This window comes from Vombatus ursinus, unplaced genomic scaffold, assembly GCF_900497805.2.
Source record: "Vombatus ursinus unplaced genomic scaffold, bare-nosed wombat genome assembly UNPS02009824.1, whole genome shotgun sequence".
Taxonomy (NCBI): domain Eukaryota; kingdom Metazoa; phylum Chordata; class Mammalia; order Diprotodontia; family Vombatidae; genus Vombatus; species Vombatus ursinus.
The window spans coordinates 1,882,644-1,909,361 of record NW_020949602.1 but is presented as its reverse complement, the minus strand read 5'-3'; the positions used below and the strand labels follow the sequence as shown (position 1 = coordinate 1,909,361).

The 26,718-nt window shown below is 47.5% G+C and overlaps 1 protein-coding gene across 1 annotated transcript in view; it reads left to right on the top strand.

Annotated features, from left to right (window-relative positions):
• Positions 1–26,718, top strand: part of USP24 (ubiquitin specific peptidase 24) — a gene marked incomplete at its 5' end in the record, with an annotated part of 157,593 nt that overhangs the window by 81,259 nt on the left and 49,616 nt on the right. Inside the window, 16 exons of the mRNA XM_027852728.1 lie at positions 849–989; positions 1,149–1,202; positions 4,543–4,658; positions 6,499–6,565; positions 6,716–6,826; positions 10,536–10,634; positions 10,723–10,893; positions 12,302–12,387; positions 15,637–15,730; positions 16,774–16,929; positions 19,137–19,234; positions 21,093–21,188; positions 21,348–21,576; positions 22,913–23,072; positions 23,484–23,639; positions 24,187–24,257. Coding sequence (XP_027708529.1) covers positions 849–989; positions 1,149–1,202; positions 4,543–4,658; positions 6,499–6,565; positions 6,716–6,826; positions 10,536–10,634; positions 10,723–10,893; positions 12,302–12,387; positions 15,637–15,730; positions 16,774–16,929; positions 19,137–19,234; positions 21,093–21,188; positions 21,348–21,576; positions 22,913–23,072; positions 23,484–23,639; positions 24,187–24,257 — 1,905 coding nt within the window. The remainder of the gene's footprint in view (positions 1–848; positions 990–1,148; positions 1,203–4,542; positions 4,659–6,498; positions 6,566–6,715; positions 6,827–10,535; positions 10,635–10,722; positions 10,894–12,301; positions 12,388–15,636; positions 15,731–16,773; positions 16,930–19,136; positions 19,235–21,092; positions 21,189–21,347; positions 21,577–22,912; positions 23,073–23,483; positions 23,640–24,186; positions 24,258–26,718) is intronic.

Sequence of the window (26,718 nt, the reverse complement as noted above, 5' to 3'; positions counted from 1 at the left end):
CTCTTCTTTAAATAACTAATTCATTAAAATAGGAAATTTGGTTTATATATACTTATAATATTTAAGTCTATATACAGAAACACATGTTCATATTATTATGCCTATATCATGTACATTGTACAGTAATTTCATAATTGTACCTGTGTTAATGTATACTCAATGACCTTCCGACTGTCAAAGAAAAAAATATTAATACTGTGCTCTTGAGTGTTAGGCACAAGCCTTCCAGAAACCGATTTTATGAAATTCCCATTATTTTGTATCGCAGCCATTTCTTGCTTAGAGAGAGATGTCCAAATAGACAGAGTTCCCCCAGCCAGTGCCCATGGCCATAATTCTCTAGCCCAAGATGATGTGAGCATCATTTATAGGAATGTTGTACAAGGAGAAGATCATAAAAGATTCACACACAGTTTGAACAGGTGCCTCTCCCCTTCTGTGACATCTCTAGAAGGATGGGTTATTGGGCCCGGGGGGAAGGAGGACAGAAGAGCCTGACCTTAGGCCCATCAGTATCCGAGTCTCTTCAGAGGGCGGGAAGGTCCATGATCCAAGGTGAGCGAAGTTTGCTTGTCATCCTGCATCCAGTTCCTGGAACTATCACTTTGCTGAAGAGAAACTCTAGAAAGGCTTCTCGAGTGGGCTGGATGTTTATGTCTTAAAATTCCTGGACTGACTTAAAATGAGGTTTTTAACTTCAGTCCTCAGGGCTACACTGTAGAGTCACTGCCAAATGGTGATGTTTTTTCCCTGACACACATTGAAGAGGTTAACTCCGTGTCTGGTGGGTGTGTTCACTTCTGCCTCTCCATTTACACACCGCAACTTGATTTTTGTCTTTTAAACAGTATGTCGAGAAGCTGGAGTTGATTGGGATGGATTTCATTTGGAAGATTGCCATGGAGTCACCTGATGAAGAAATAGCTAATGAAGCCATTCAGCTAATCATAAGCTACAGTTACATTAACCTAAATCCGAGGTTAAAGAAGGTGGGTGTTGTGGGCAGTGGATTAGGGACGAGCACCATTGCTCTTCTTCGGGCTTCTTGGAGCTTGGTTTACTTTGCTTTGGGATTTGGTTCTCAAGCATAGCTTTCTCCCCTGGATTTATTGCCAAAGTGCTAATTTACTTTTAATTGACTTTTCTAGGATTCTGTGTCACTGCACAGGAAGTTCATTGCTGATTGCTACGCACGCCTAGAAGTGAGTATCCAGGAGCCTTTGGTCTCTGGGGTCCGTTCCTGTCTGATCTGGGCTGGGAGGAGAGGCGGGTCTGCCCCCCAAGGACTGAGCGTGGCCTTGCATGGCCATGCGGTCGGCTGGGCTTCTGGCCTGGCAGAGGGATTGGCGGTTGGTGTGGGCTCCCTGGGCCTGCTTCTCCTGGGGTCTTCTCACACTTTTTACACCCACTTACTTACCCTCTGAATGGAATAATAGTGGCAGTCACTCACATTGTAACACCTTAAAACTTGCAAAGTGCTTTCAATACAACAGTCCCATGAAGTAGGTGGTAGGTAATCATAACCATTTAACAGATGAGGAGACCAAGGCTCAGAAATGCAGTGAATTCCCCAAGGTCATGTGCTAGGCAGTAGCAGGCTGGGAGTTAAATCTCTGCCTGCTGTCTTCGTCCTAGGCTTTAGAACTGAAGTTAACATGTGTCCCTTCCTCCCATCTTTTTTTTTTTTTTTTTTCAGACATAACCATTTATTTAACAGTTAGGCCAAATAAATTCCATAGATATTAATGTTAAAGTAAAAGGCATAATAAATCACTAAATACATGTAAAGCTATATCACACTCTTAATACACACCGTAATCTGCTATTAAATGTGCATGAAGAAACAATTTTCAAATGTCCACATTCAGATGTGGATAGTTTGAGACTGAAAATGACCTATGCATAATTTTTGAATGTTATAATACCTCACCTGAGAGGTGGTAAAAACTAGATACACATTAGAGGAATTTTTCAAAGAAGCAGACAGACGTGGGAGAAAAACACACGGGCTTAGGGTAAAGCACAGCTTTGGATTGCAGGTTTCAATGTTATTTATCAGTCTGTTCAAGAATCCTAGCACTGGGCATAACTGTTTACTGCTTCCTCTCACCTTACAGAGGAGAAATTGAAACCCAAAAAGGTCACGTGATTTGTCTCAGGTCACATAGGTAGATGTGGCCGAATGATCCTTTGCCTCACGGTCATCTACCAGCCAATCCTGGGCCTTTCCCTTCAGACGTCAGTAACCCCTTCCAGGGTCAGTAACACACCTGGTTGGTTCTCTGTCACACACAGAGGGCCTAGAAAGGTGCAGCGCATATGCCATCAGGAGAGCCCATCTCCTCTTCTTGTTTCTGTAGTCTGGTTAATGAGTATTTGTTGTGTGCTCAAGCTCAGCAGTACTCAGTAGAAGGCGAGAATTCTTACCTTGTTGATTTGATTTGATTTGATTTGATTTTTTAATGGAGTTTTATTTTCAGATCCAAATGGCCTCCTTCCCACTTCTCTTTCTACCTCACTGAGAAAGCAAAAAACCCACAACCCATCACAAGCACATAGAGTCAAGCAAAACAGGGTCCTTCTAACATGAGTGGGGTTGGCTCTCCCCAAGTTCATTAACACCTTCAGGTCTTTTTCAGACCTCAGTCTAGCCACCCCACCCCTATCTTGTACTTTTCTCATTTTTCCCATTTAAAATTCATCTTATTCTATTTAACCAATTACTTTAGGCTGATGATGTCTTTGAATCCTCGCTTATCATCAGTGCATATTTGCCAATGAAACAAATCTGAAATGGATAACTAATGCATTGATGATTAAGGGACGGGTCAAAAAGGCACTATAAGCCTAAATTCAGAAGATTCTTATAAAAGCATGGATAAGGTCTTGGAACTAGCTGGCACAGCTGATTGAGTGCTAAGCCTGGAGTTAAGAAGACTTGAGTTAAGGGCACTTCCTAGTTATGCAGCACTTGGCATATCACTTCATCTCTGCCTACCTCAGTTTCCTCAGCTAGAAAATGGGATAATAATAGCCCCTACTGTCTAGGGCTGTTGTAAGGGTCTAAGGAGATAATACTCTGAAGTGCTCCATCCAGCGCCAGGCATATAGTAGGCACATAAATATTTGCTTCCATCCTTAATCAATCTGTTGTTTGATTGATTGATCTGTCTAGTAGCCACATAGCAAATACTTGTTTCCTTCCTTGGGGGTGTGTGTGTGTGTGTGTGTGTGTGTGTGTGTGTGCGCGCGCGCGCACGCGTACACAGGCATATGTACACACACATATACACACATTTTTATGTATATGCATGTAATGTATACACATAGTATAACATTGTATATTCATTCATTAAGCATTGCATGGTCTCATCCATATCTCTGAGGCACTTCCCTGGAGACCTCCTTCCAGATTGAGTCTGAGCTATTCATAACTGCTCTTTGTGCCCAACTATTCAGCCAGTTCTGACCCAGTCAGTCAGTAGGCATTTATTAAGCACACTCCTATGTGCCAGGCACTGTGCTGAGTGCTGGGGATACAGAAAGACAGCCCCTGCCTCGAGTAGCCTACAGTCTAGTGGGGGGACAGCAAACTACCAGCCTTGGTGAGGAGTGGGCAGGGCTAGACTCTCTGCTTTTGTTTAACAAGAAGAACAAGAGGAGAGGCCATCAGAGGCTTTGGTAGCGTCTGGGCAGACAGTCTCCATTGCGTTCCCTCAATCTGCCTTGTCAGAGCTCGGGCTGTGACTGCGCTCCCTCTGGGTGGTCGCTGCGTCAGTCATCAGATCTCGACAGCCATCCCTGTCGTGGCCATCCTTTCTGGGCTCCTGGGATCACTGCCAGCCTCACTCGTTTATCATCGGTAGCTTCCATTCTCTTCCTTTTTGTTGAAAATCGGTACATTTGCCTTCTCCAGTCCTGGGGTGCCTTTGAATGACTGATGAGCCTTTCAGGTATTCCTAATGATGAGCTGACAGTCCCATCTCCTTGCTCCTTGAGGACCTCAAAGTCTGGTTTATCTGGACAAGATTAGGGAACTGGAAGAATCTGGAGATTGGAAGCGGCAGAGCCGGGCTTGGAACTCAGGTTCTCGACCCAGTAAAGCCACGCTGTCTCACGGCAGTGCTGGCCGCTCTCCTTTTGGCAGAAAGAGCACTGTCTCCAGGCCTCCGCTACCAGTTACAGTACTGAAGACATATTCCTAGTCCTGGTGGGTCTTGGTGGTGTCAACCTGTCTAATCCATGGTATTCTGAAGGAAAAGGTTGGGGTGTCCCCAGTACCAAGGGGAAGCAATGCTAAAGACCTTGCTGCCCTGCCTACCATTCCAGGCAGGCTTTTGCCATTTGCATACAATCGTGTGGCCTTGTGGAATGGTCATGGCCACTGTTGAGGCCCAGGCCCTGCCCCAGCCAGTGTCTGGTCAGACATGGTGCCCAGGTCAGATGGGAAGGGCCGTGTCCAAGGCCATGCTAGACATTAACAGTACCACTAAACCATCGGGGTTGGAGTCAGTATTTAGTGTGGTGCCCACTGTCTTGCAGGCAGCCAGCTCAGCGCTTGGTGGCCCTACCTTGACCCATGCTGTGACTAGAGCCACCAAAATGCTCACGGCGACAGCCATGCCCACTGTGGCGACATCTGTACAGTCTCCATACAGGTAAGCTCATGGAAGTTCAGACTTCATTGCAGGGTGGCATTTCTCATTTCAAAATGCTGCTAACACAAGTTTTTCATCATGAAAGGGGGAGAAGGGAAGAGAAGTGGCATTTATAAAGCACTTACTATGTGCCAGGCACTGGGCTAAGTGCTTTTTACAAATATCATTTCATTTGATCCTCACAACAACCCTAGGAGGTAGGTGCTATTATTATCCTCATTTTGCGGAGGAGGAAACTGAGGCGGACAGAGATGAATTGATTTGCCCAAGGTCACACAACTAGTAAGTGTCTGTGTCAGAATTTAATTTCAGGTCTTTGGACTCCAGGTCCAGCACTCTCTCTGCTATGCCACCTAGTTGCCTTGAAAATGGAAACTCTTCAGTAATGATTTCTGATTTATGAGCTTTGGAGAGGCTTAAGACCCTAGTGACAAAGAGTCCCCCGTTTTACCTGAAACATCAATTGATCAATAAGCATTCACTTTTCAAGTGCTTACTGCATCCCAAACACTATGCTAGGCACTGGTGATAAAAACACCATGAGCAAAACAGTGAGCTTACACACTGATGGTGAGAATACCCGGCATTCTGCTGGGATGGAACATGTACGTTCCCCAAACGCCATGCAGAATCATTCACCAAAAGCTGTGGATCAGGGCACAACACTCCAAGCTCTGATAGGAGCCTAAAACAAAAAACACTGTGGAACATGTGTGAAATGCTCACCAAGTCCATAGATGACGTGGGTCTGCTCTGCGGACCAGCCCTCCTCTGCTCACAGCTCTTGCTGCCGCAGAAGGTAGACAGGAACACAGACCTGGGGCTGTGGGCATCGAAAGGCCTGTGTCTGGTGAGCTGTGGTCAGGCTGTGCAGATTCCTGCATTCTCACTCCTTCTTGCTGAAGTTGGGCAGAAGCAGACTGAGCTCAGGCTTTGGAACAGAAGTGACTGCCCCAGGAAATGTTGCTGTGCCTCCCATCTTGGTAGGACCTGCTGGCCTCTCATGGTGAGACGCTGGCAGAGGCCCTTCTTGGTGTCCCTCTGGGGAGGACAAGATAAACGCTCCGTGTCACTGGAATCACAGATTTTGTTTATTGATATAGTAGTTCAGTTGCTTGAAAAACATGATGCCTTTCATTTGGAGCATTCCAAGTGGCGTGCTTTGACCGTAGACTTGCTCATGTTCTCCAGGCCTGACTGGACTCGGTCTGATTATAGATTTTGAAATTGGTCAGGGTGGTGTGCTGCCCTCCAGTCCTTGGGCCTCTTCTTTCAGCTGTCTGTTAATGGTCCTGTGACTTTCCACCTTAAAAAGCCCTGTTTTCAAAGACCTCCTGGACTCAGCAGCCTACCACCTTCCATTTAAGAGGTACATGCATTTCAAGGATGAGGTTGGATGTGAGTTGAATTGAAAAGTGCCTTGTTATCCCGTGGCGTAGCATAACCTGCAAATTTAAAATTACCTGAGCTAAGCCAAATGGACAAATAATTTTCTTCTTTGTTATGCACTTTGCAGGCTGGTAGTTGACTTCAGATTTCTTATGTCTGTCAGCTTTGCAGCGATAAGAAACGATAGAATAAAAGATTATGAAAGACAGAGTCCCTGTTCTCTGTTCACAGGGAGCTCTGTGATTCGGCAGGGGCAGCGTTTTTCTGCCTATCCCCTCCAGGGGCTGTTACCCTGACCTGGCTGGATCACCTTCCCAAGGGTCATTGGCTTATATTAATAGTCAGGGTGCTCTTACCTGTTTGGATGTGGTTTGAGTGAATTGCATTAATTTACTTGATGTTGACAGTCACTAACAATCCAAAAAACCTTTTCCCTCCTAAAAATCTACAGGTCTACTAAGCTTGTCATCATTGAGAGGTTACTTCTGCTGGCAGAGCGCTACGTAATCACCATTGAGGTCAGTGACGCCTTTTTCCTGAGTGTTGCCCTGTCCTTTAGCTCACTCTTCAGTCAGTGCTCAGGCAAAGATGGCTTACTGCGTAGAAGTGTGTTCGTTGTCTGCGCTGTGCACATGCGTTACTGGGCCTCTCGCTTGTGCCTTTTTCAGGACCTTTATTCTGTTCCTCGCACGATTCTACCTCACGGCGCCTCATTCCACGGACATATTCTGACCCTCAGTGTGACGTGCGAATCCACCAAAGATACCTTCACTGTAGAGGTGCGTTGACGTCAAGTTCTGAAAAATTTTTGTGTTATGGCCACAGACTCAGATTTAGAATTCCCTACGCTAGACGTGAAGGGCCCTAGCAGAGTTCCCTTCCAGCGCACATCAGAAAGCGCTCTTTATTTTAACGATGTTACTGTCCTTTTTTACCTTGGCCTCTGTTCTGGATTCTTTTCGCCTCTCTTCTGCGCCCCAGTTTCTCCCCTGAACCTCACTCCCACATCACCACTTTTCACTGGGCATTTTGGAGATGCCCTTGGCACCGTTCGCCTTCATTGTTGCAGGAGGCTCCTCATTGATTTGCCTTCTAGTCCTTTGCACATGGATGCTCTGTTTAGTCAGCTCCTGACTTCAGTGGCTTCTTTCTCTTTGTAGCTTTTAAGGCCCTATACAGCCTGGCCCCCAAAGCCCTCTGTGAAATCCAGCCTCCCTGGCCTTGTGTCTTTTCGCACAGAACACTCCATCTGCCCATCCCTGTGTCTTTTCCCTGGCCACCTCACATGCCTGCATGATACACCCTCCTTACATCTACTTTCCTTTAAGAGGGACAGTCCAAGCATCATCTCCTGCAGGAAATTTCCTTATCTCTCTACTGCTAGTGCCCTCTCTTCCTGACAACCCTTTATCTATTTTCTATAGGTTTGAATTTACTTTATATTCAGTATACAATATATACAATATATTCAATATACAATATATTTATATTGAATTCACTTCATATTTGTACTATTGTATGTACTCATCACACCCATTGGGTAGGGACTGTTTGTTTCTTTGTATTTATATCTCCATCTCCTAACATGGTAACTGACTTACTGTAAGTATTCAATACATGCTTATGTGTTTGTTTTTTCCCCAATAAATACTTTGTGATTGATTCTCAGTTATTCAGCTAGAGACATAACTTCTAGGCTTCTAGTCAGAATGTAAAGCTGAATTAAGAGGAAAGTATATTAAGGCAAGACAATAAGCTTCTGTTATTATATTTGTGAATTATATTTCAAGCTTATTCCTTCAAAAAAGAAACTTATATAGAGAACTGAGTCAAAGTTATAAGAATACAAGTCATTCCCCAATTGATAAATGGTCAGAGGATGTGAAGAGGCAGTTTTCCAACAAAGAAATCAAAGCTATCTAGTCATGTGAAAACAGTGCTCTAAATCACTGTTGATTATAGAAATTCAAATTACAACAACTCTTAAGATACCACATCCCACCTATCAGATTGGCCAACATGACAAAACAGGAAAATGATAAATGTTGGAGAAGATGTGGGAAATTAGAACACTTATGCACTGTTGGTGGAGTTGTGAACTGATCCAGCCATTCTGGAGAGCAATTTGGAACTATGCCCAATGGGCTATAAAACGATGCATATGTATCCTTTGACCCAGTAGTACCAATACTAGGTCTATATCCCAAAGAGATCATAAAAAAGGGAAAAGGACCTATTATAGCAGCTCTTTTTGCGGTGGCAGAGAATTAGAAATCAAAGAGATGCCCATCCATTGGGGAATGGCTAAACAAGTTGTGGTATATGAATGTAATAGAATACTATTGTGCTATAAGAAATGATGAGCAGGCGGATTTCAGAAAAATCTGGAAAGACTTACATGAATTGATGCTGAGTGAAGCGAGCAGAACCAGCACAGTACACAGTAACAGCAACGTTGTTCAGTGAAGAACTGTGAATGACTTAGCTATTCACAGCAGTACAGTGATGAAGACAATCCCAAAGACTAATGATGAAGCATATGTACTATCTGCCTCCAGAGAAACAACTGATACTGTTTGAATACATACTGAAATCTGCTATTTTTTACTTTCTTTTTTTTTCCCTTTTATTTAAGTCTTCTTGTACAAAATGACTAGTATGGACATGTTTTATATGATTGCACATGTATAACATATATCTGATTACTCACCGTCTCAGAGGCGGGGGGAGGGGTAATTTGGAACTCAGAACTTTAAAATGTTTAAAAAAATTTTTAAAGGCACTGTTTAAGCACCGCTGAATGGTCACTCCCTACTATAGTAATGATTGATTTCTGTCTATATATAATTCTTAAGGTTTTTCTTTCATCAGTAGGCAATATTCAGTGCATTTTGTGAACTTAGTAACGGTTTTTTAAAACAACAGATGGGAAGGTTGATTTTTATATAATTTGACCCAGGTAAACCAGACATGTAGATGACAGGACAACTGAATGTGCTACTTAATGCAGATTTTTAAGTTTGGAAAAGTTTGGATTGTGTATTATTCAGCTGAATCACCTGTAATTTTTCACATCTTAGATATTAACAGTTAAAAATAGGAGGCCTCTTGCATAGTCTAATATCACCTGTGAAGTGTACCTTTAGAGAACATATAACAGTAGAGACAGCGTGAGAACGGTATCTGTACAGTGCTGTCAGTCAGATACCAAACATTTGTGTGCTGGGTGCTGTGTATACAAGGTGGAAAAGTTCTAAGGCAGGAGACCAAGTAGCTGAGCCTGAAAGGGGAGATGCTCGTAGGTGAGTGACTTGGGAAGGGCCTCCTGCCCGCACAAGGTGGACTGGAAGCCAAGGAGACCGGGGGCGGGGGGGGAACAGCGCGGGCAGTGGTGTGGCACTTGGAGGTGACGGGCTGCGTAATACAAAGAGCAGACCCTGACGGGACCAGGTAGGCCACTGCAGCGCCATGAGCAGGCATGACGTGGTCAGCCCTTGGCGTCGTGCAGTGGAGGCAGACAGAAGGTGACAAGGATGTTGTTCAGGTGAGAAGTGATGAGGTCCTGAGCCAGGGTTATACATGGATGAATAGAGAAGGTGACCGGGAAGGAGAGATCAGGGATTGTGCTGTGAGCCTGGGTGACCGGGAGGCAGGGATGGAGAAGCTGGCCATAGAGACCGTTTGGGGAAAGCGATGGGCTTGAGGTAGCTACGGGACATCCGGTTCTTGACGGTCAAGAAGCAGGGAGTGAGGAGTGGCTTCAGCTTCAGCATCTCGGATCGGCTGCGGGACGTGGATCTCGTGGGTAGAGGCGATTGTGGGATGAGGTGGGCCTCGAGCAAGCCTTTGGGTGGAAACAAGACTGAGAGGGAAGTGGTTGGACACATAGAAGAGGCACGAGGAGAGGGCAGTTTGTGCGTCTGAAAAAAGTCAAGCAGGTTTGGGACTGTGTGGTGGCCTTCCGTTGGTACGCAGTCAGGTGTCTTGGACGTAGCCTTTTCTCTTTACGTGCGCCAGCTCGTTTGACGTTGCTCGTTGTCTCCTTGCTGAAATCCACGTAAATGTCTGCGTTCGTTTTCCTTAGTGACGCTGATCTGGAGCTTTCTTTGCTGCTCTGTTGTCACTCCCTTCGGTTCAGGCATCAGGTCCGTATCTGTATCATAGCAGGAGCTTGAGAGCACCCTTCATTTTCCTGGTTTTTAAAACTGCTTCCCCCCCGTTAGATTGCGCGTTCCTGGAGGATAAGAACTTTGCTGTTTGCTGTGTCCCCAGCCCTTACCACAGTGCTAGCACATAGTCAGTGTTGAAGAAATGTTTGTTGACTGACTCTCATCACTAACAAAGAGATGCATTCCACTGTGTCATGCATTTTTTAATAACGTAAAAAAGTTTGGATCGTTCAGTGCCGAGGGATGCTGCTATAAATTCACGTGAACAGAAACGTCAGTCACCCACTCTCGCCTCACTGTGTTTAATTCTCTTTTTCAGGCTCACAGTAACGAAACCATAGGGAGCGTCAGGTGGAAGATAGCAAAGCAGCTGAATTCTCCTGTGGATAACATACAGATATTTGCAAATGATAGTCTGGTGGGTTGAAATAAACAATTTCTGGTTCCCTCGTCTTGTGTGTCAATACCGTATTTCCCCCAGATAATTACAGCTTCATGTCTTGTAGCTCACGGTGAATAAGGATCAGAAGCTGCTCCATCAGCTGGGCTTTTCTGAGGAGCAGGCCCTCACAGTGAAGACGTCCGGGAGTGGCACCCCCTCAGGGGGCTCAGCAGACTCCTCCACCAGCTCCAGCAGCAGCGGCGGCGTCTTTAGCTCCTCCTACGTCATGGAACAGGTGACCTTCCTCCCCTGCCTTCCCTCTTGTTGCCCGTAGATGGTTGTCCTGACTCGGCCGCAGTGAAGAGGCTCAGTTCCTATCTTCCCTTCCTTTATTGTGCTGAAATCCTTCAGGGCTTCTGAGGCCTTGGTAGACTGCTCGAAGAAGTGCTGGGGAGGAGAGGCATTGCCTGGTCTGCGGCCACATCAGTGAGGCTGGTCCTCACTGTGGCCCTGCAGGCCCTCAGGAGGCGGCCCCTCCCAGCTTCTGAGGACTCAGCCAAGGTTCCGCTGCACCGAACTACACCTCACCCTCTCACCCCGGGAGCCCGAGGAGCCCAGGGAGGCGGCCGAGAAGAAAATCGGTGGTGGTTTGTCTCTTGTAATGTCCACCATCACCCTGCTCCGTCCAGTGCCCGGACAGGCAGACCCAAGTCGACAGACCGAACGAAGCCTGAGGCTCTTCTTGCTGGCTGTCGTCACTCAGCAGGGTTAGGGTAACATTGGAGCTGTGCACAGAGACAGTTTTCGGGCTTGGCCTCGGAAGTTCCAGAGAGACCCTCAGTGGGTCCCGCTGCAGCGTGCACGGTTGGACTCCTCACCATTTGGTGACGTGGCCCGCCCTGTATGACAGTTAAACTCGAGTCCCCTCCTTAGCCTTGGCCATTTCAGACTAACCCCGATCAGCTCTCCGGGGGTCATGGTTGGCGCTCTTTCGGCTGCCTGCTTTTCGATCCTTTTACCGTTCTTTCGCCCTTTGTTGATGCACGGAGAGGAGAAGGGGGCACGTTATCAGCTGTTTGTTTCGTCCCTGGTCCCAAGCTTGTAACAGCCTTAGTTCCCCACCACCAGTGGAGCCCCGCAGCACCAGGAGGGAGGGCTGGCAGACCTTGGAGCTGAGGAAGCTCAGGCCTCTGGGCACCTAATGACGCTCGCTGAGTTTTTGACTGAGCCAAGCACAGAGCCTCTGTCTGCTCATCTGTAAAATAGAGGCAGTGCTACCTAGTCATCTGACAGCTGGAGGGAAACAGCACATGCAGTGGAAGGATGCTTACTCTGGGGTCCAAAATGACCTCTTCCTTTTTCCTGCTCACGTTTCCTCGGGCATGTCACGTAACTTCCATGTCGGACTGGACCCTTCACAAAATCCCTTCCAGCTCCGAATCTGCAATCCCAGGGCCATGATACTGATGCCTTCCCAGGGGTCTGGAGAGGCTCGAGGGAATCAGAGTGGGACAGCTGCCTGTCCAGATCATCTTAGTTACGTGATTCGCGGAGGAGGTGGTAGCTTGAGTGACATTGGGGGCAACCCTCTTCCGTTGTCTTTAAGACTTAGTAGTGTCAAGTTTCTCAAAGTTAGTATTTTTGTTTGGAGGAAAAGAGAAATTCTTTGTGAAGTATGGTTATGTATTTTGCTTTCTCTTCAGGAGAAGTCCCTCCCAGGCGTTGTAATGGCACTCGTATGCAATGTATTTGACATGCTCTACCAGCTTGCCAACCTGGAGGAGCCCAGGTAAATACACATTTTCATGAAATCGTTAGGGTTCATGAACCCAGGAACTGTACTTAAAGTGAATGGCTTTGATGACTCTAATTTCACGGAGGTTGGAGGTGGGCACTCCCTCCAGTGCCCATACCCCTTTTTATCCTTACCTGCTTTTGTCTATGTCTTTCTAAAAATCTCTGCTGTGGGCCCTTCCAGCAAGCTCGGGCCGAGATAGCCCTTAGATCTCTCAACATCGCAGAGTCACCAGTCAGGCGTGTCTCTAGCCCTCACCTTCACTGTGGATCACGCCCCACTTTATTTGCTGATCGTGACTTTCCCTAAAACCTCATGGGCTCAGCTTCTCCCTATGTTTTTTCATGGTAATGGGACGTCTACCAGTGGTGGTACATCAAATTCAAATAGATATGCATCCCTGCAGGCTGCATATTGACTAATTAATATTATCTATCTCATATTTTTATTTGTTTTGTTATACATTTCCCAGTCACATTTTCATCTCTTGCCAGAGAGTTTGATGCCTCCCTCTCCATTGACCTTTGGGTGATGTTCCATCGTACATTCTTTAGAGCGCTGGCTTGGAGCTCAGACCTGGCTGGAGACGTGCCTGACACACTTAGAGTAGCTGGGATCCTGGGCAAGTCTCTTGCTCGTGGTTCCTCATCTGTCAGATGAGTTGCAGAGATTCAGTGACCTCTTACATGTCCTTCTAGTTATAAAAGCCCTGATCCTGTGAGACAGTGGTTTTCCATGACACAGTCCTGCGCCATCACTAGCAGAATATTGATGTTAAAAGGGAATATCTAAGAAGACACCTGAGCTCATTAAAAGCACTGTGCAGCATTCCCAAGGCAGGCTGATCCTGTCTCCGTCTCGTTTCGATTCTGGGCACGTTTGGTTCTTCGTGTGCAGCATCCATCCAAAATACACGTATACTGGCAGACTCCTCTCTTTGGGTTGTCCATCTGACTGGATGTCGTGTAGACAATAGGAGTTTTTCACTTGTTTTTTCCTGTGTGAACAGTTAAACTCAGATTTTCAAGTGATAATGGATCTCATTATATAGACTGTACAGTATTCCATGGCTTAATGCAAAAAATCATGAAGGGACGTCCCAAGGACTTTGTCATCTGTAGGGAATCCCCTTTAGGTTGGATTTTGCTGTCTGGGACAAGGGCAAACACACCTGCTCAGTGCTTCACTTGATGGCAAAAATCCAATTTGTCATCAAAGACAATGTTACATCTTTAAGGAATTTTATATGACTGTGACGGGAGATGCCTTTTTGAGGAGCCTTATAAGGCAGACTTGAGTTCTTTGTTAAGATCAACATACAAGAAGGACAGCAGGCTTTCCATTCTCAGCCTCTTTCTTTCCATTAAGGGCATGACTGTAGGATGCGGCCTGTCTGTTGGGGAATCCTACCTGTGAAAACTTGCCAGTCCCTTTTTAGAACTTCATCAGGACTTTGTGCTGGGCACGCATACACTCTGTTCTCATACAAGTCTTTTTTTTTTTAAGGCAGTTGGAGTTAAGTGACTTGCCCAGGGTCACACAGCTAGTGAGTGTCAAGTGTTTGGTCTGAGGCTGGATTTGACCTCAGGTCCTCCTGACTTCAGGGCCAGTGCTCTGTCCACTGCGCCACCTAGCTGCCCATCATACAAGTCTTACAGAAGAGGGAAATCACGCATATGGTTTGGCAGTTAGACATTTTGCTGGTCACCTTTTTTCAGTAATGAGGTCTGTTATTCGGAATGTTTCATGTCTTCCCTTTCCTTGATCTTGAGAACCCGCACCCTTAGAGGCCTCACTGCCATGGCAGCCCTCCTGCTCCCATCTAGGCCTTAGAATACCGAGAGAGTTCACACTGAGATCACATATCAGCTCTTCCTGGCTCCTGGTCAGCACACAAGGAGTCTGAGAGTAGAGTCCAGAGGTTTTTTTTATCCTCTCCTCTTTATGTTCATTGCTCTTTTCAGCTTCACCCTTAAGTGCTCTGAGATGACTTGGCTTAATGGAATTTCTAAAGAACTTCTTCTCCCCTTGTTTTTCCACTGCAGCTTTCATTTTTTTTTATGAGGTAATACTACTCACAATCTTCCATCATCCCCCCCCCCCCCCGAAACCTTTACAAATGAATTCATGGGCTTAACTAACATTGCTCTCGGCTCCTAGATTTCTCCACTTGTCAAAGATGTCACGTGCTATCTGGCTAAAGTTTTTTCTAGGTAATTCTTGATCAGTTATGGTGATTGATTTACCTCAGATAAACTTCTTTAGGAAATGGCATAGTCTGTCAATGTGTGTTTGTTCTTTCTTTTAATCTGTTTTCTGTTTTTAGCCGTCACTGGCTTATTTTAGTAGATCAGGTTGGGATTGTCTCCGTCGGCTGCTGCATCATCTCGTTTTGTTCTTCTCTTTTGATAATGACTTTGATCTTTGTTCTAAAATTTGGCAGTCTAGCAGATGGTTTGAGGATGACTCCCATGTGAGTCACCAATCATTTCCTATCTGATGAAGTAGCAGTTCCATTTTTGGTGACATTATTTGCTACAATTTGTGCCTGTCACTGCCCAGCTCTCTTTTTGAAGACCGTCTTCATGATCTCTGCTGTCCCCTGTCCAGTCTGATGTGCCTTGAGTCCTTCTCATCCCTGACTTTCTCCTGAACCGTGTTTTCTGACCCACTGCCTGCTGGCTTCCTGTCCACTGAATTCACTTTGTGGCTGGAGTTACCTCCTGCCACAGACACAAATGAGTTTACTGCAGTTCCCTTGATGCTGGACTTCTTGCAATTGCTGACGAAGAGTGATGGGGCATGGGGTGCATAAGTGCGGCCTGGAGTGCTTCTGCTTAGGGAACGTGCACACACGGGACAGCAGGCTGTCCTGCCGACCCCTTTGCTTATTTTTCCCAGGAGAATCTTTGAGCCATCTACAGACACTCGGGAAAACCGTCAGATGTGGTGATTGAGCTCTTCTCGTTGTCTGTCCGTGTGCCTGTCGGTGGACAGCAGCCCACACTTACAGCTCTAATAGCTAGATTAATGTTGATACCCATTCTGAGAAAGGGATTCTGAGCATCTTCAGCCACCATCGCAGCAGAAGGATAAAGGGGGCTGAGGGACGTTTTGTCTTTTTCTTTCTTTTGTTGTATCTAGCTTACTTGAGCACAATTTATTCAACATTCCCAACTGGGTAAATCACTTGGAGCCTTAAACTGTAGCTGCCATAACAGACGTGCCTTTGTGACGTTGCAGGATAACGCTACGAGTTCGAAAGCTGCTTTTGTTGATCCCTACTGACCCAGCTATTCAGGAAGCCCTTGATCAACTTGACTCTTTGGGACGAAAGGTACATTTTAGGAAGTTTGCGTGGCGTTTCCCATGTAGCAGGAGAGTTCTCATCGAACTGCTCTATGATACTTTATAATTGTCAGGGGAATATTAAACTACCTCTAATAAAATTATTATGGGGAGGGTCACACTTAACTCACCTAACAGTCGTTTTATGGCTTTTTCCTTTTATAAATGATCAGCGCCTTAAAGAGTTATCAGCGTTTTCCTGTGGCATTTCCCAGAAAAGAATCTAAGCTTTAACATGAGTATCTTTTGTCACCACAACAGGATTTTCAACCAAGTTTTTCCCCATTTAGACATTAATATTTACTTATAGTTTAATATATTAAATGTGCTTCTTTGTGTCATCAAGAATGCTACGTATTTGGCTTAATCTTGATTTTTACTCGTAACTATTACAGCATAACTGATACTATTAAAAAGTCGATTTCTAAGTTGTAGTTGTTAGTGTCAGACTAAATTTCTTTTAAGTTATGTCTTAGAGCTCTTACCTCATTTGAATACATGAATTCTCCATCCCAAGTAACTTGTAGTTTGTGGAAATTTGCTAGTGTTTTCCTAGGGGCCAACAGTAGCCATCTCTTCCCTTTCTCTCTTCCCTTATTTCTTGAAGCATGAAATCCATTTTATCCAACTCAGATTTCACTTAGGATGGTTTATGTTATGTCTCAAATACATTATTATCACTGGGTGGCTTTAGCACAAAATACAGGTAGGCCCAAGTTTTGAGTATGAAGCATTAAAATGAGTTCCTATCACATTTTTATATTAGGATTGAGAAAAAGCATGTGAGCATTTCCAGCAGAAGTGATGTGAGTGTTTGAATATTGTCAAGCATCTACAGTTTTCAGTAGTACAGGTTGGAGTGGAGCTGAGGCTTTCTTCCCCAGGGGTATAGCCAGGCTGCCATCTGCCTTACGGATTTTATTGGTCTTAAACTATTTAATTTGTGTACTTATGTAACTTGTAAAATAAAACACTAATTTTTCTGTTTGTAATTTTTTAAATTGTGTAATTATTTCCATAATTTTCCCTCAGAAAACGTTGCTGTCTGAAACAGCTTCTCAGTCTTCAAAATCTCCATCCTTGTCTTCAAAGCAGCAGCACCAGCCCAGTGCCAGTTCCATTTTGGAAAGTCTTTTTCGCTCCTTTGCCCCCGGGATGTCCACCTTCAGAGTACTGTACAACTTGGAAGTAAGCAGCCTCTTCTTTCTGCTGGCCACTTTGGCTTGATAGCTCAGGGACTGGGCGGGGAGCCAGCTTGTTTAGGTGTCCAGGTTCCTGCAACGGGCACGACTTGTCAGCAAGGTGACCCCAAGGCTTTGGAGCGGGACATGCAGCTTCCGTTCCTTCCTCGTTGCACCCCTGCCATTTAACGATTTGCTCCTAAGGGAATGTTGGGTGACTCGGATTAACGTATCTGTGACCGCTGTTGCTTTTATAAAGTAGCTTCTCAGCTTGGAAATCCTTCTAAAATTGTGTCCTGTGTGTTCTCTCACTTTAGAAGCTGGTTAACTTGAGTACTTCATTACCTTAGTTATTTCGTTGCTACTCTAAGTGTGTCCTCATGAAAATGGGCACAATTGGTGTGAAATGGAGGGGCCTTGGTCACAGATTGGATCCAGGGAGGATGGAAGAGGGAGGAGTACAGGATGACTCAGGACTGGGAGGATGGTGCTGCCCTCTGTGGTAATGGGGAAGGGCGGAGGGGGAAGAGAATGAAGTGTTGGGCACGTGTTGTGTTTGAGATGTCTATAAGACATCCCGTGAGAGGTGTCTTATCTTACATCTTCACATCAGTTGAAATGGTGAGCCTGTAGTTACAAAAACTTGTCATTTAGAGCCTCATCAGACATCACTTCCCCACCTGCATTTTGCAGTCCAAACCTCCCTGCTCTTTGTATGTGACGTTTCTGTCTCTGCCTCCATACTGGTCGGTTGGTTGATAAACGTTTACCAAGCACCTGCTGTGTGCCAGGGCCTGGGGATGTAGATACAAAAAAAAGAAAAGAAAAAGACAGTCCCTGCCCTCGAGGAGCTTACAGTCAAACAGGGAAGACAGCACACAAAAGAAAGCTGAAAAGAGGGGTAGACTTGGGGGAGGCGCTTTGGGAAAGTCAGAGACTTTGCAGCCAGGTGAGAAAGAAGTCACCCCATGCCTGCGATGTCCTCTCTTCTTTCCTCTGCCTCGTGGGCCCCCTCGCGTCCTTCCCAGTGCAGCTCAGCCCCAGTCCCTCCCGGACACCCTCGTGTTTGACTTCTCTGTATGTGTTTGATGCTGTGTTCATTTACCCACACAGTTGTGGTCTCCCCGATTTTGGTGCCAGCGCCTTGTGCTACACGTAGGGCTTATTCCCTAGTGACTGGCATCAGGTGTGGAGACCAAGCAGGCACTTAATAAGTTCTTCTCACTTGATTTTTCACCAAACAAGGCAACTCAGAAATGACATAAAGAACAAAAAGAAACTTAGTCACAGTTCTAGCTCCAAAAATGACCTCTCAGCTCATCTAATTGGGCTTCCGAAAACCCCAGGTGGCCTCAGCACCTGCTGCCCCCCCCCCCCCAGCAGTCACAACCAGTCTGCCACAGAGGGCACCTGTTCTGGGCAGCAGTAGGCACGGGTTCATGCAGGAGGTGGAGGCAGCATCTCAGTGAGGTACACAGAGGCTGTCACTTGGCCGTGGCACAGAGCGGGACTGAGAAAATAGTTCTCATTCCTCCTCCACCGGGCTGCTAGAATCATCCCTGTTTACAAGAATTACTGGCCTTGCGAGGTGATTCAGCAGATGGTTCTTTTAAATAGTTAGCTCCTCAGCGCGTCTGAAATACAGTTCAGTTGACGTGTCATTTTGAGGAGCATGTCCCCTTGGTCTGTGACCAGGAAACCTTCATTACAGGCAGCACACAAGGCCCCTGACAATCCCCCGGCGCTTCTTGCTCCCAAGGGCAGAGACTGTCTTTTGCCTCTTTTTGTATCCCCAGCACTTAGCACCATGCCTGGCACGCAGTGTTTATTGACTGACTTCCTGACAGTGTTAGCGATGCAGGGTGTCATCTTATGCCAAAGGAATAATTTTAAACGAACAGATGTTTTGTCTATGAAGTAGCCGTCCACTTTCCTCTAGATCAGAATGTGTCATTTGATGCATCAGGCTCCAGTCCTGTGTTTTCTCTGCCCCCACACTTGGAGAGCTGGTGACTCTGGGAGTTAGGGGCCCCAGTGTCCACTCAACAGGAGTCCATCCCTAACAGGTGGTGCTTCTACTTCGCTCTCTCCCAAATGTTGACTCACACCCTTTAAGTCAGTACGTCTGAATTGATGGCTCATAGCTTTGTTTAGAAATATCATCATTTCTGCCCAGATTGCTGGAGAGGTTAATCGCCCCTGTGCCTGTCCTAGGTCCTGAGCTCCAAACTCATGCCAACAGCCGATGACGAAATGGCCCGGAATTGCGCGAAATCCTTCTGCGAGAACTTCCTCAGAGCCGGTGGTTTGAGGTGGGTGTTGGCCCTGCCTTCAGGCTTCCTTCAGCCTTGGGAAGAGGGCTTCCGGAGTTGTGCCCACAGCTGAGTTAGTGTTCCCAGATGTTAGGAAGCTGTGTGCTTTGTGGCGACCTCTGCCCCCATCTCCATCACCCCCAGGCACAGAATGGACCATTTCACAATTGTGGCCGGCAAGCTGGGAGCGAGCCTCTAGAATCTAGCCGAGCTGGTGCTGGACACATACCCAGCTCATTGCTAGTACCCAAGGCCAGGCTTGCCACGACACCCACCCAGGCCCCGCTTCGGCCATGGTGGCAGACACGGCCAGTCTGCCTTGAATGGAATCTGTAAATTGAGCCAGTGGAGCAGCTGCTTTTCCTGTGCCTGGTGGGGTCCTTGTTCTTGGCAGTAACAGGTGCGGGCTCAGGCTCAAGCGACAGGTGTGACCAATGGGGATGCAGCCTGTTACTCTTTACAGAGCACATCCCTGGGACATTGGCATTTCAGGTGGTCATCGCATGGTACGTAGGAGGGAACTAGGGCCAACGGTGGGGTGTAACTTGTCCCAAGCTCCATGGGTGAGGGAGTGGTGGGGAGGGTCCTCAGACCCCCAGCTAGGAGGAGGAGGTGGCACTTGGCATGGGGAGCCTTGTCAGCCCAGGAGGAGGCACCCTTCCCCGGCATCCAGTCTGTTAGGTGAGGCTGCCCCTAGGCAACTTGTAGCCACATCTTTGTAGCAGTCGTCTGCCAAACATGAGATAGCAGATGGTGATGGCTGGCCAGCGGGCCAAGGCCACTTGTGTCTGTTCTGGTAGAACACCAGTGTGGTCCTTTGTCCCAGAGCTGCTGGTGGTGAGCAGCAGCTGCCGTAATTGCAGTCAGAATGTTTTTCTGTTGGGCTTTAAAACTTTTAGATGGCTCTGCACACACTGGGCGGTTTGACCTCTGGAACAACCCAGTGAGGTGGGGGGGTAAAGGAGTTGTTACCTGTGGCTCTGAGAGGTCGTGGTCACAGGACACCGGGAGGGTCTTCCCCACCACCTTGGGAGGGGACTACCCTTGTTCTGGGCCTTATCCCGGGTCACACAGTGCCTGAGGCCAGATCTGACCTTGGGGCCTCGAGCCAGCCTTGAGCCGCTCAACTGCCTTGCCTGTGGTCAGCCAGCTGGTCCATCAAGGCAGGCTCTGAACCACACTCTTTGCGCCCTGCCGAGTGGCTGCTGCCTTTTCTTCCTTTGTGGCTTTGAGGCACTTTCACAACCACCAGGTACTCGGACTTAGAAACTATTTGGACCTTATTTCTGTTCCTTTTTGTCGTCTCCTTAGTAATAGGCACAGTCTGTTTCATGAGTCATTGACATTTTGAGTGTCTTTTCCCGATTGGTGCAGCTCATAACAAATGCTGTTACGGGATTTCTGATACAGACTTCTTTGAATGTGCCTCACATGGTTGTAAACCCTGTAAATTTTAAAATTTATTAGAAAAGTGGGTTACTTGTACTATTGTTATTAGTATGTCAATTAAATCGGCCATTAAATATATCAAGTAGCTATTCACTGTACTAAAATCCTTTCTGTTCTGTTGCTCTTCTCCCCCTTTCATTGCTCTCCCCCTCTCCAGGGGTTAGTGAGGTGATAACTCAGTGGAAAACTTGAGAGTTTTTATGCAGCAGCCCAACACCAAAGCATGACTGTGGAGACTTGCATCTGCCAGTCACTCGCAGAAATTTGTGGGAACCGAGATAATGGCTATAGGTAGAGATTTCTTGAGACTTGCTCTTTGTTATCTTTCAGAAACTACCAGGTCACTTAGGAGAACTCTCCTGAAAAGCAGACAGGAATCTAATAGCTTTCTTTCTTTTTCAAATAAAAGCTTGGTGGTCAATGTCATGCAGAGAGACTCTATACCTTCAGAAGTAGACTACGAAACAAGGCAAGGAGTTTACTCCATCTGTCTGCAGCTTGCAAGGTATGTCCCCCTAACGTGGTGGTCCACTAGTCAAGGATACCCTCCCCCAGTGCACGCATCCCACAACCCAGTTCATTCTTGAAGACTCACTGCAAACACTCGTGGTTCCTTTGTAGTCTGTCCACCAGTAACCCTAGCTTTTCGTGTCTGTCTTTGAAGATTCTTGCTTGTTGGCCAGACCATGCCCACGTTCTTGGGTGAAGAGCTCACCAAAGATGGCATTGAAGCGCTTGCTTCCCGCCCCTTCCGCAACCTAACCCGTCAGTCCAGCCGGCAGATGTCCCTGTGCGGCACACCAGAGAAGGCCTCCTACAGACAGCTCTCAGTCTCCGACAGGTCCTCCATCCGCGTGGAGGAAATCATCCCCGCTGCCAGGGTCGCAATACAAGTGAGCATGTCCGTCGTCATCCCAGAGACGTTTCTCCAGCCCTCTGGGGTTGGCGGGCTCTCGCCTGAGTCATAAGAACACTGGGAGGTTGGTGCAGCTGGCATTTTATTCCCATTTTACAAGTGAAGCAGCTGAGGCCAAGGAAGCGTGTTTTAGAACATGTGACATTACCTCCGTCTGTTTCTCCCATTAGTGACCGTTCGTTTTCCCAGCCCCGTTCTGACCATGCCACCTGGTCTCTCCTGGACAAGACTCTTTCCTTGGGTTCCTGCCTGCAGGGCATCTTGAGGCCAGTCCCATTTCCCTCCCCCCCACCGTCGTCAGGCCTGGCTGCTTTGCCTTTTTTCACCAAAGCTTTTCAAAACTTGTTGGTTTAGGAATGATGTATGCGGCATTAGAGCAGTCTTGTGTCAGGTGCTGTTGAATCGAATGTTTGTTCGAACCACAAGGGACCCTGGTGACCCTTTCGTCCAGCAGAGGCCACAAAGAGGGAAATTGCTCTGCTTTGGGTCATGCAGCATGTTAAGGACAGGGTTCTGTCCAGAACCGAGAAGCTGGCCACAGCCCTTCCCACTGAGCCATGCTGCCTTTCTCGTCCACTAGTTAGGGCCCAATTGTCAGGAACAGAAAGAGAAAGGGTTGAGGTGCCTCTTGATTTACAACGTAACAAATGACCACGTATTATTGAATCTGCTTTTTTATTTTTAAGTACTGTAAATGTAAACACAACTGATGGATATTTTACAAATAAATTCCTGGAAGTACGTCATTTCCACTCGTGTTGCCACCCAAAAGATGGCACATTTGAAGATAAAAGCTTACTAGCAGCACTGATTTACTTACTGGGGCTAATACAAATAGACCCGAGTTTTTTGTCATCAAAAGAATGGCTTTAGATTTGCTGCTCCAAATAAAAGGTCTAGCTACCCAGGCCAAAGCCGCGGCATTGCTGAGTACTTCTTTTCTAAACCTTGAGAGAGGCCACATGTTTGGAGTGGTGAATGAAGGGGAAGAGATTGCTGGGGCCAGCGGGGTCGTTGGCGTGTTGTACTTGCGTAGGAGCTGACAGTGACAAAACCCTGTGTGTCCGTTAACAGCCAGCAGATAGGTCAGTGTGAGCGTGATGAGTCCTGTGCTAGGTTTACGCAGGTGACATCACTAATGGAGGTGCAACCACAGCACTGCCTTGGGGGGGGCCAGGCCCTCCTGAGACACAGGCTGCCTTGGCCTCCCACTGCGCCGTGCTGGGGGCTGACCCTGAGCCCTCCTCAGCAGATGGAGGGAGTGCGTACCCATTCCTCCTCCCCCACTAACTCTTTTCTCCGTACTCCTTTAGACAATGGATGTAAATGATTTCACTTCTACTGTGGCTTGTTTCATGAGGCTGTCCTGGGCGGCGGCTGCCGGACGTCTTGACCTTGTTGGGAGTAGCCAGCCAATCAAAGAAAGCAACACTTTGTTTCCCATTGGGATTCGAAACAGACTGAGCAGCTCAGGTATTGATCTTGAGGAAGATGTTTGGAAGTCCTTCTCTCAGGTCAGCTGGCCCCCAAAGCCAGGGGACAAGAAGCCGCTAAGGCGCTGACCCCAGGGCAGCCGTGAGAGGCCCCCAGGAGCCGAGAACATGGACGTTGGGGGCCGTCTGCAGCCCATGTTTCTTTTCTAGACTTGACCTTCTGGGTTGTGTTAGAAAGCACATTGTAAGTGGCCATTAACCAGCCTCATTTAGTTTCCCCATTCATCGAAACCAAGAGCATTTGTTCTGGTTTGGGGGGCATAAGATGATCCCATAGCCTTCGTAACCAAAGCAGTCGAATAAGAAGCCCGGGGACTGTTAGAGAGGGGGGAGCAGGCCCAGCCTCCGCAGCGACGTCACTGACCCTCTCCGGCCTTGTTTCCCTGCTCAGGAAGTAACTGCAGCTCTGGCAGTGAAGGCGAGCCGGTCGCCCTGCACGCCGGGATCTGCGTGAGGCAGCAGTCAGTGTCCACCAAAGACGCTCTCATCGCTGGCGAGGCCCTCTCTCTGCTGGTCACCTGCCTCCAACTTCGCAGTCAGCAGCTGGGTAAGGGATCTCTGGTGCTCAGTGCCAGCTTCTCATTGGGCCAAACTCCAAGAATTACCTTGGGCTCCGGACTCCTTGGCTTGGCTTTTGGGCCACTAACGTCTTCTTAAGTCGAGGACTTAGCCAAGATTAAGGAAAGACGTGCTGTTATGGCACATCTGACGTGGACTGGGCACCTGCTGGACGGGTGTGCTGGGGAAGGGGGTGGGTCTGTGCTTCATTGCTGAAAGTGACGTAGCTCACAGTGTATTCGTCCTTCAGGCAGCATTCCCTGCCCTCAGGAAGCTTGCACTCGCTGCAGAGGAAGTGGTTTCTTTTGAGGAAACAGAGGGGTGTAGAGAAGAATCCCTTGGAGAAAAGGGCCAGTCTGGGTGCAGACTCTTGTGTCAGTGGACAGGACTGCTGGGGACGCTGTGGGGAGGCCTGACCTGTCCCAGTAACAAAGCTTAATTAGAGCATAAATGTCCCGGAGCTCTGAATGTCGTCCCTAGGACTTGGCCGCCTTTCGGGTTTTACGGTGCCTAATTCTCCTGATTCCTGTTGCTAGCATCCTTCTATAACTTGCCATGTGTTGCCGATTTTATCATCGATATCCTGCTTGGATCTCCAAGTGCCGAGGTGAGGATTTTTAATCGTGTTTGATTGTGAAATCTCTCTGACATGTGTCTTAAAGTTAAAAAAAACACCCCACCTGGTTTTAGCCCCCTCGGTGTGCCCCAACAGTCCCTCTGGGAGCCATGTGCCTTGGGGCGTCCTGCGGCCTCTGGTTTTCCTTAAGTACCTGAAGTCAGTTCCTAATTAATGCGACAGGCGGCTCCTGCTCAGCAACCTCGGTTTAAGGGGCTTTTTATCCTCGGTACTCTGGGTCATCCCAAAAAACCCCAAAGACGCTCAAGATGGCAGCAATGGTGAACTGGATTGTAGCTTTTCTTGACTGACATCGTAAGTTAATTTTCACAGTTTGACAGAAAATTTCTGACATTCTAACTTACATTGAGTTACACTGATTTAAATCACACATTAAAAGTCTCATTACAAAGTGATTCCATAAAACTCTATTTCACCTTAGATAGTTCCCTGAACTGTTAGAATTTGCTGTGTGGTAGCAGGTTCTCGATCATTAGCTAAAACAAGCAAATATTAATTGAACTACTCAGCCAAGTACCACCGTTCGAGAACCCCCGGAACAGTTCATCTTGTCCTTGTAGCAAGGACGCCCACAGTGCGCCAAACACCATGCTAGGTGCCAATGAGACAAAGATCAAAAGATGATCAGTGGCTGGGGCGCAGAGTGCGCGAGGCCAGCCTCAGACACGGCGCTTAACCTCAGTCGGCTTCGGTTTCTCAGCTGTGAAATGGGAACAATGACACCTATCTCCCAGGGTTGTCGCGAGCCCTTTGTGCAGTGCCTGGCATATGGTAGGCACTGTGTAAATGGGAGTGGCTTTTGTCATCGTCATTATTGTTGATACTGTTATAATTTTACCTGGAACGTGTCCCTGAACCTCTGTGCCTCATTTTCCTCAATGGTCTTTAAAATCTTTTCTAGCCCTAAGTCTATGATGCTAGAAAATAGTCTCCGCTCTCAAGATGTCTCTGTTCTCTCGAGGGAGACTCTGTGTGTGCACATGTGCGTGTCCGTATACGTACAAGATACAGTAAATGGCTGCAGTGTGGGTGAGCAGAAGGCTAGTGCGAGGGAGACATGGGAAAGGCCTCCCGTAGCAGGTGGTGTGGGGATGGAGGCTGGCATCCTTAGAGGGGGAGGTGCCCTGTGTGTTTGTACTCAGCGGGGATGCGGGAAGTACCAGGCAGCAATGAAAGAGAGACAGGTTAGGGCCCAGCAAGCCCAGCAGACACCATTCTGTTTGATCTCAGAGAAAACAGAAAGCCACGAGTGTTAGGCTAGACATTAGAGAAACCTCTAGTCGGTGAGTCAAATGAGAGGTGGCGGTGGAGCGCACAGAGAAGTGCCGCACGGGCGGGAGCAGCCGCGTCTGACCGCTGACTGGCCGGGGGAGGCCACGAGAACCTGAGTGAGTGACAGGGAGCCTCCTGAGACCCTGGACAGAAGGAAGGAAGAGAAAGGTTTCTGTTCTGAGTCTGTGGAACTTCAAGGACCTAACAGGCAGTGAGAGGTGTGACTAGCACTCAGGAGGGAAACTGAGGCTGGATGTGTGATCATGAGAGTTGTGTGTATGTGGAGGATAATTATGGGGTGGGGGCGCCTCACTGAGTGGAAACATGCAGAGGGAGAAGAGAAGGTGGCCCAGGACAGAGCTTCGAGGCCATCACAGCGAGGGGAGACAGGAGCCTGAGAGGGGCAGGAGGAGAGCAGGGAGGGCTCAGTGACGGCGTCCGTGAGGAGGGCCAGCCCCGTCCCTGCTGCCCAGGGCCCAGCTGGAAGCAGGTGAGAGAAGAGGAATGCATTCTGAGGCAAGCCTAGTGATGCCCTCTGTGTGTGCGCCTTGGAGAGGATGGGCTGTAAGCCCCTGGCGCCGCTCTCACTTTGTCTGGGAAGTGCTTCGCCCGGGAAACATCGAGTCCTGTCCTCTCATCTTAGAGGCCTGGGAGTGAGCAGATTTTCTCATTGACCCTGGTTCATTCCTTTCAGTCGTGTCTCACTCTCTGTGACCTCATTTGGGGTTTTCTTGGTAGAGATACTGGAGTGGTTTGCTCTTTCCTTCTCCACCTCCTTTTACAAACAGGAAACTGAGGCAAATAGGGTTCAGTGACTTGCCCAGGGTCGCACATATCTAGTAAGTGTCTAGGGCTGGATTTGAACTCGGGTCTTCCTGACTTCAGGCCTGGCACTCTATGCGCTGCACCACCCAGCTGGCCCATGGTGACACAGCTGGTCACAATCAGAAATAGGTGAGCCCCATTCAAACCCAAAACCTCCTTATGCCTCAGGGCAAAGCCCAGAGATTTATCTGTGAAGCCTTTGATTGGTTATAATATAAATGGGTGGCCCAGGTGTACCAAATTACAGACCTGCTACAGATGTGCCTATAGATTTATACAGATATTTAAACTTAAATCATTTTTGTATGCTTCCAGGCAGCTAGTGGCCCAGCGC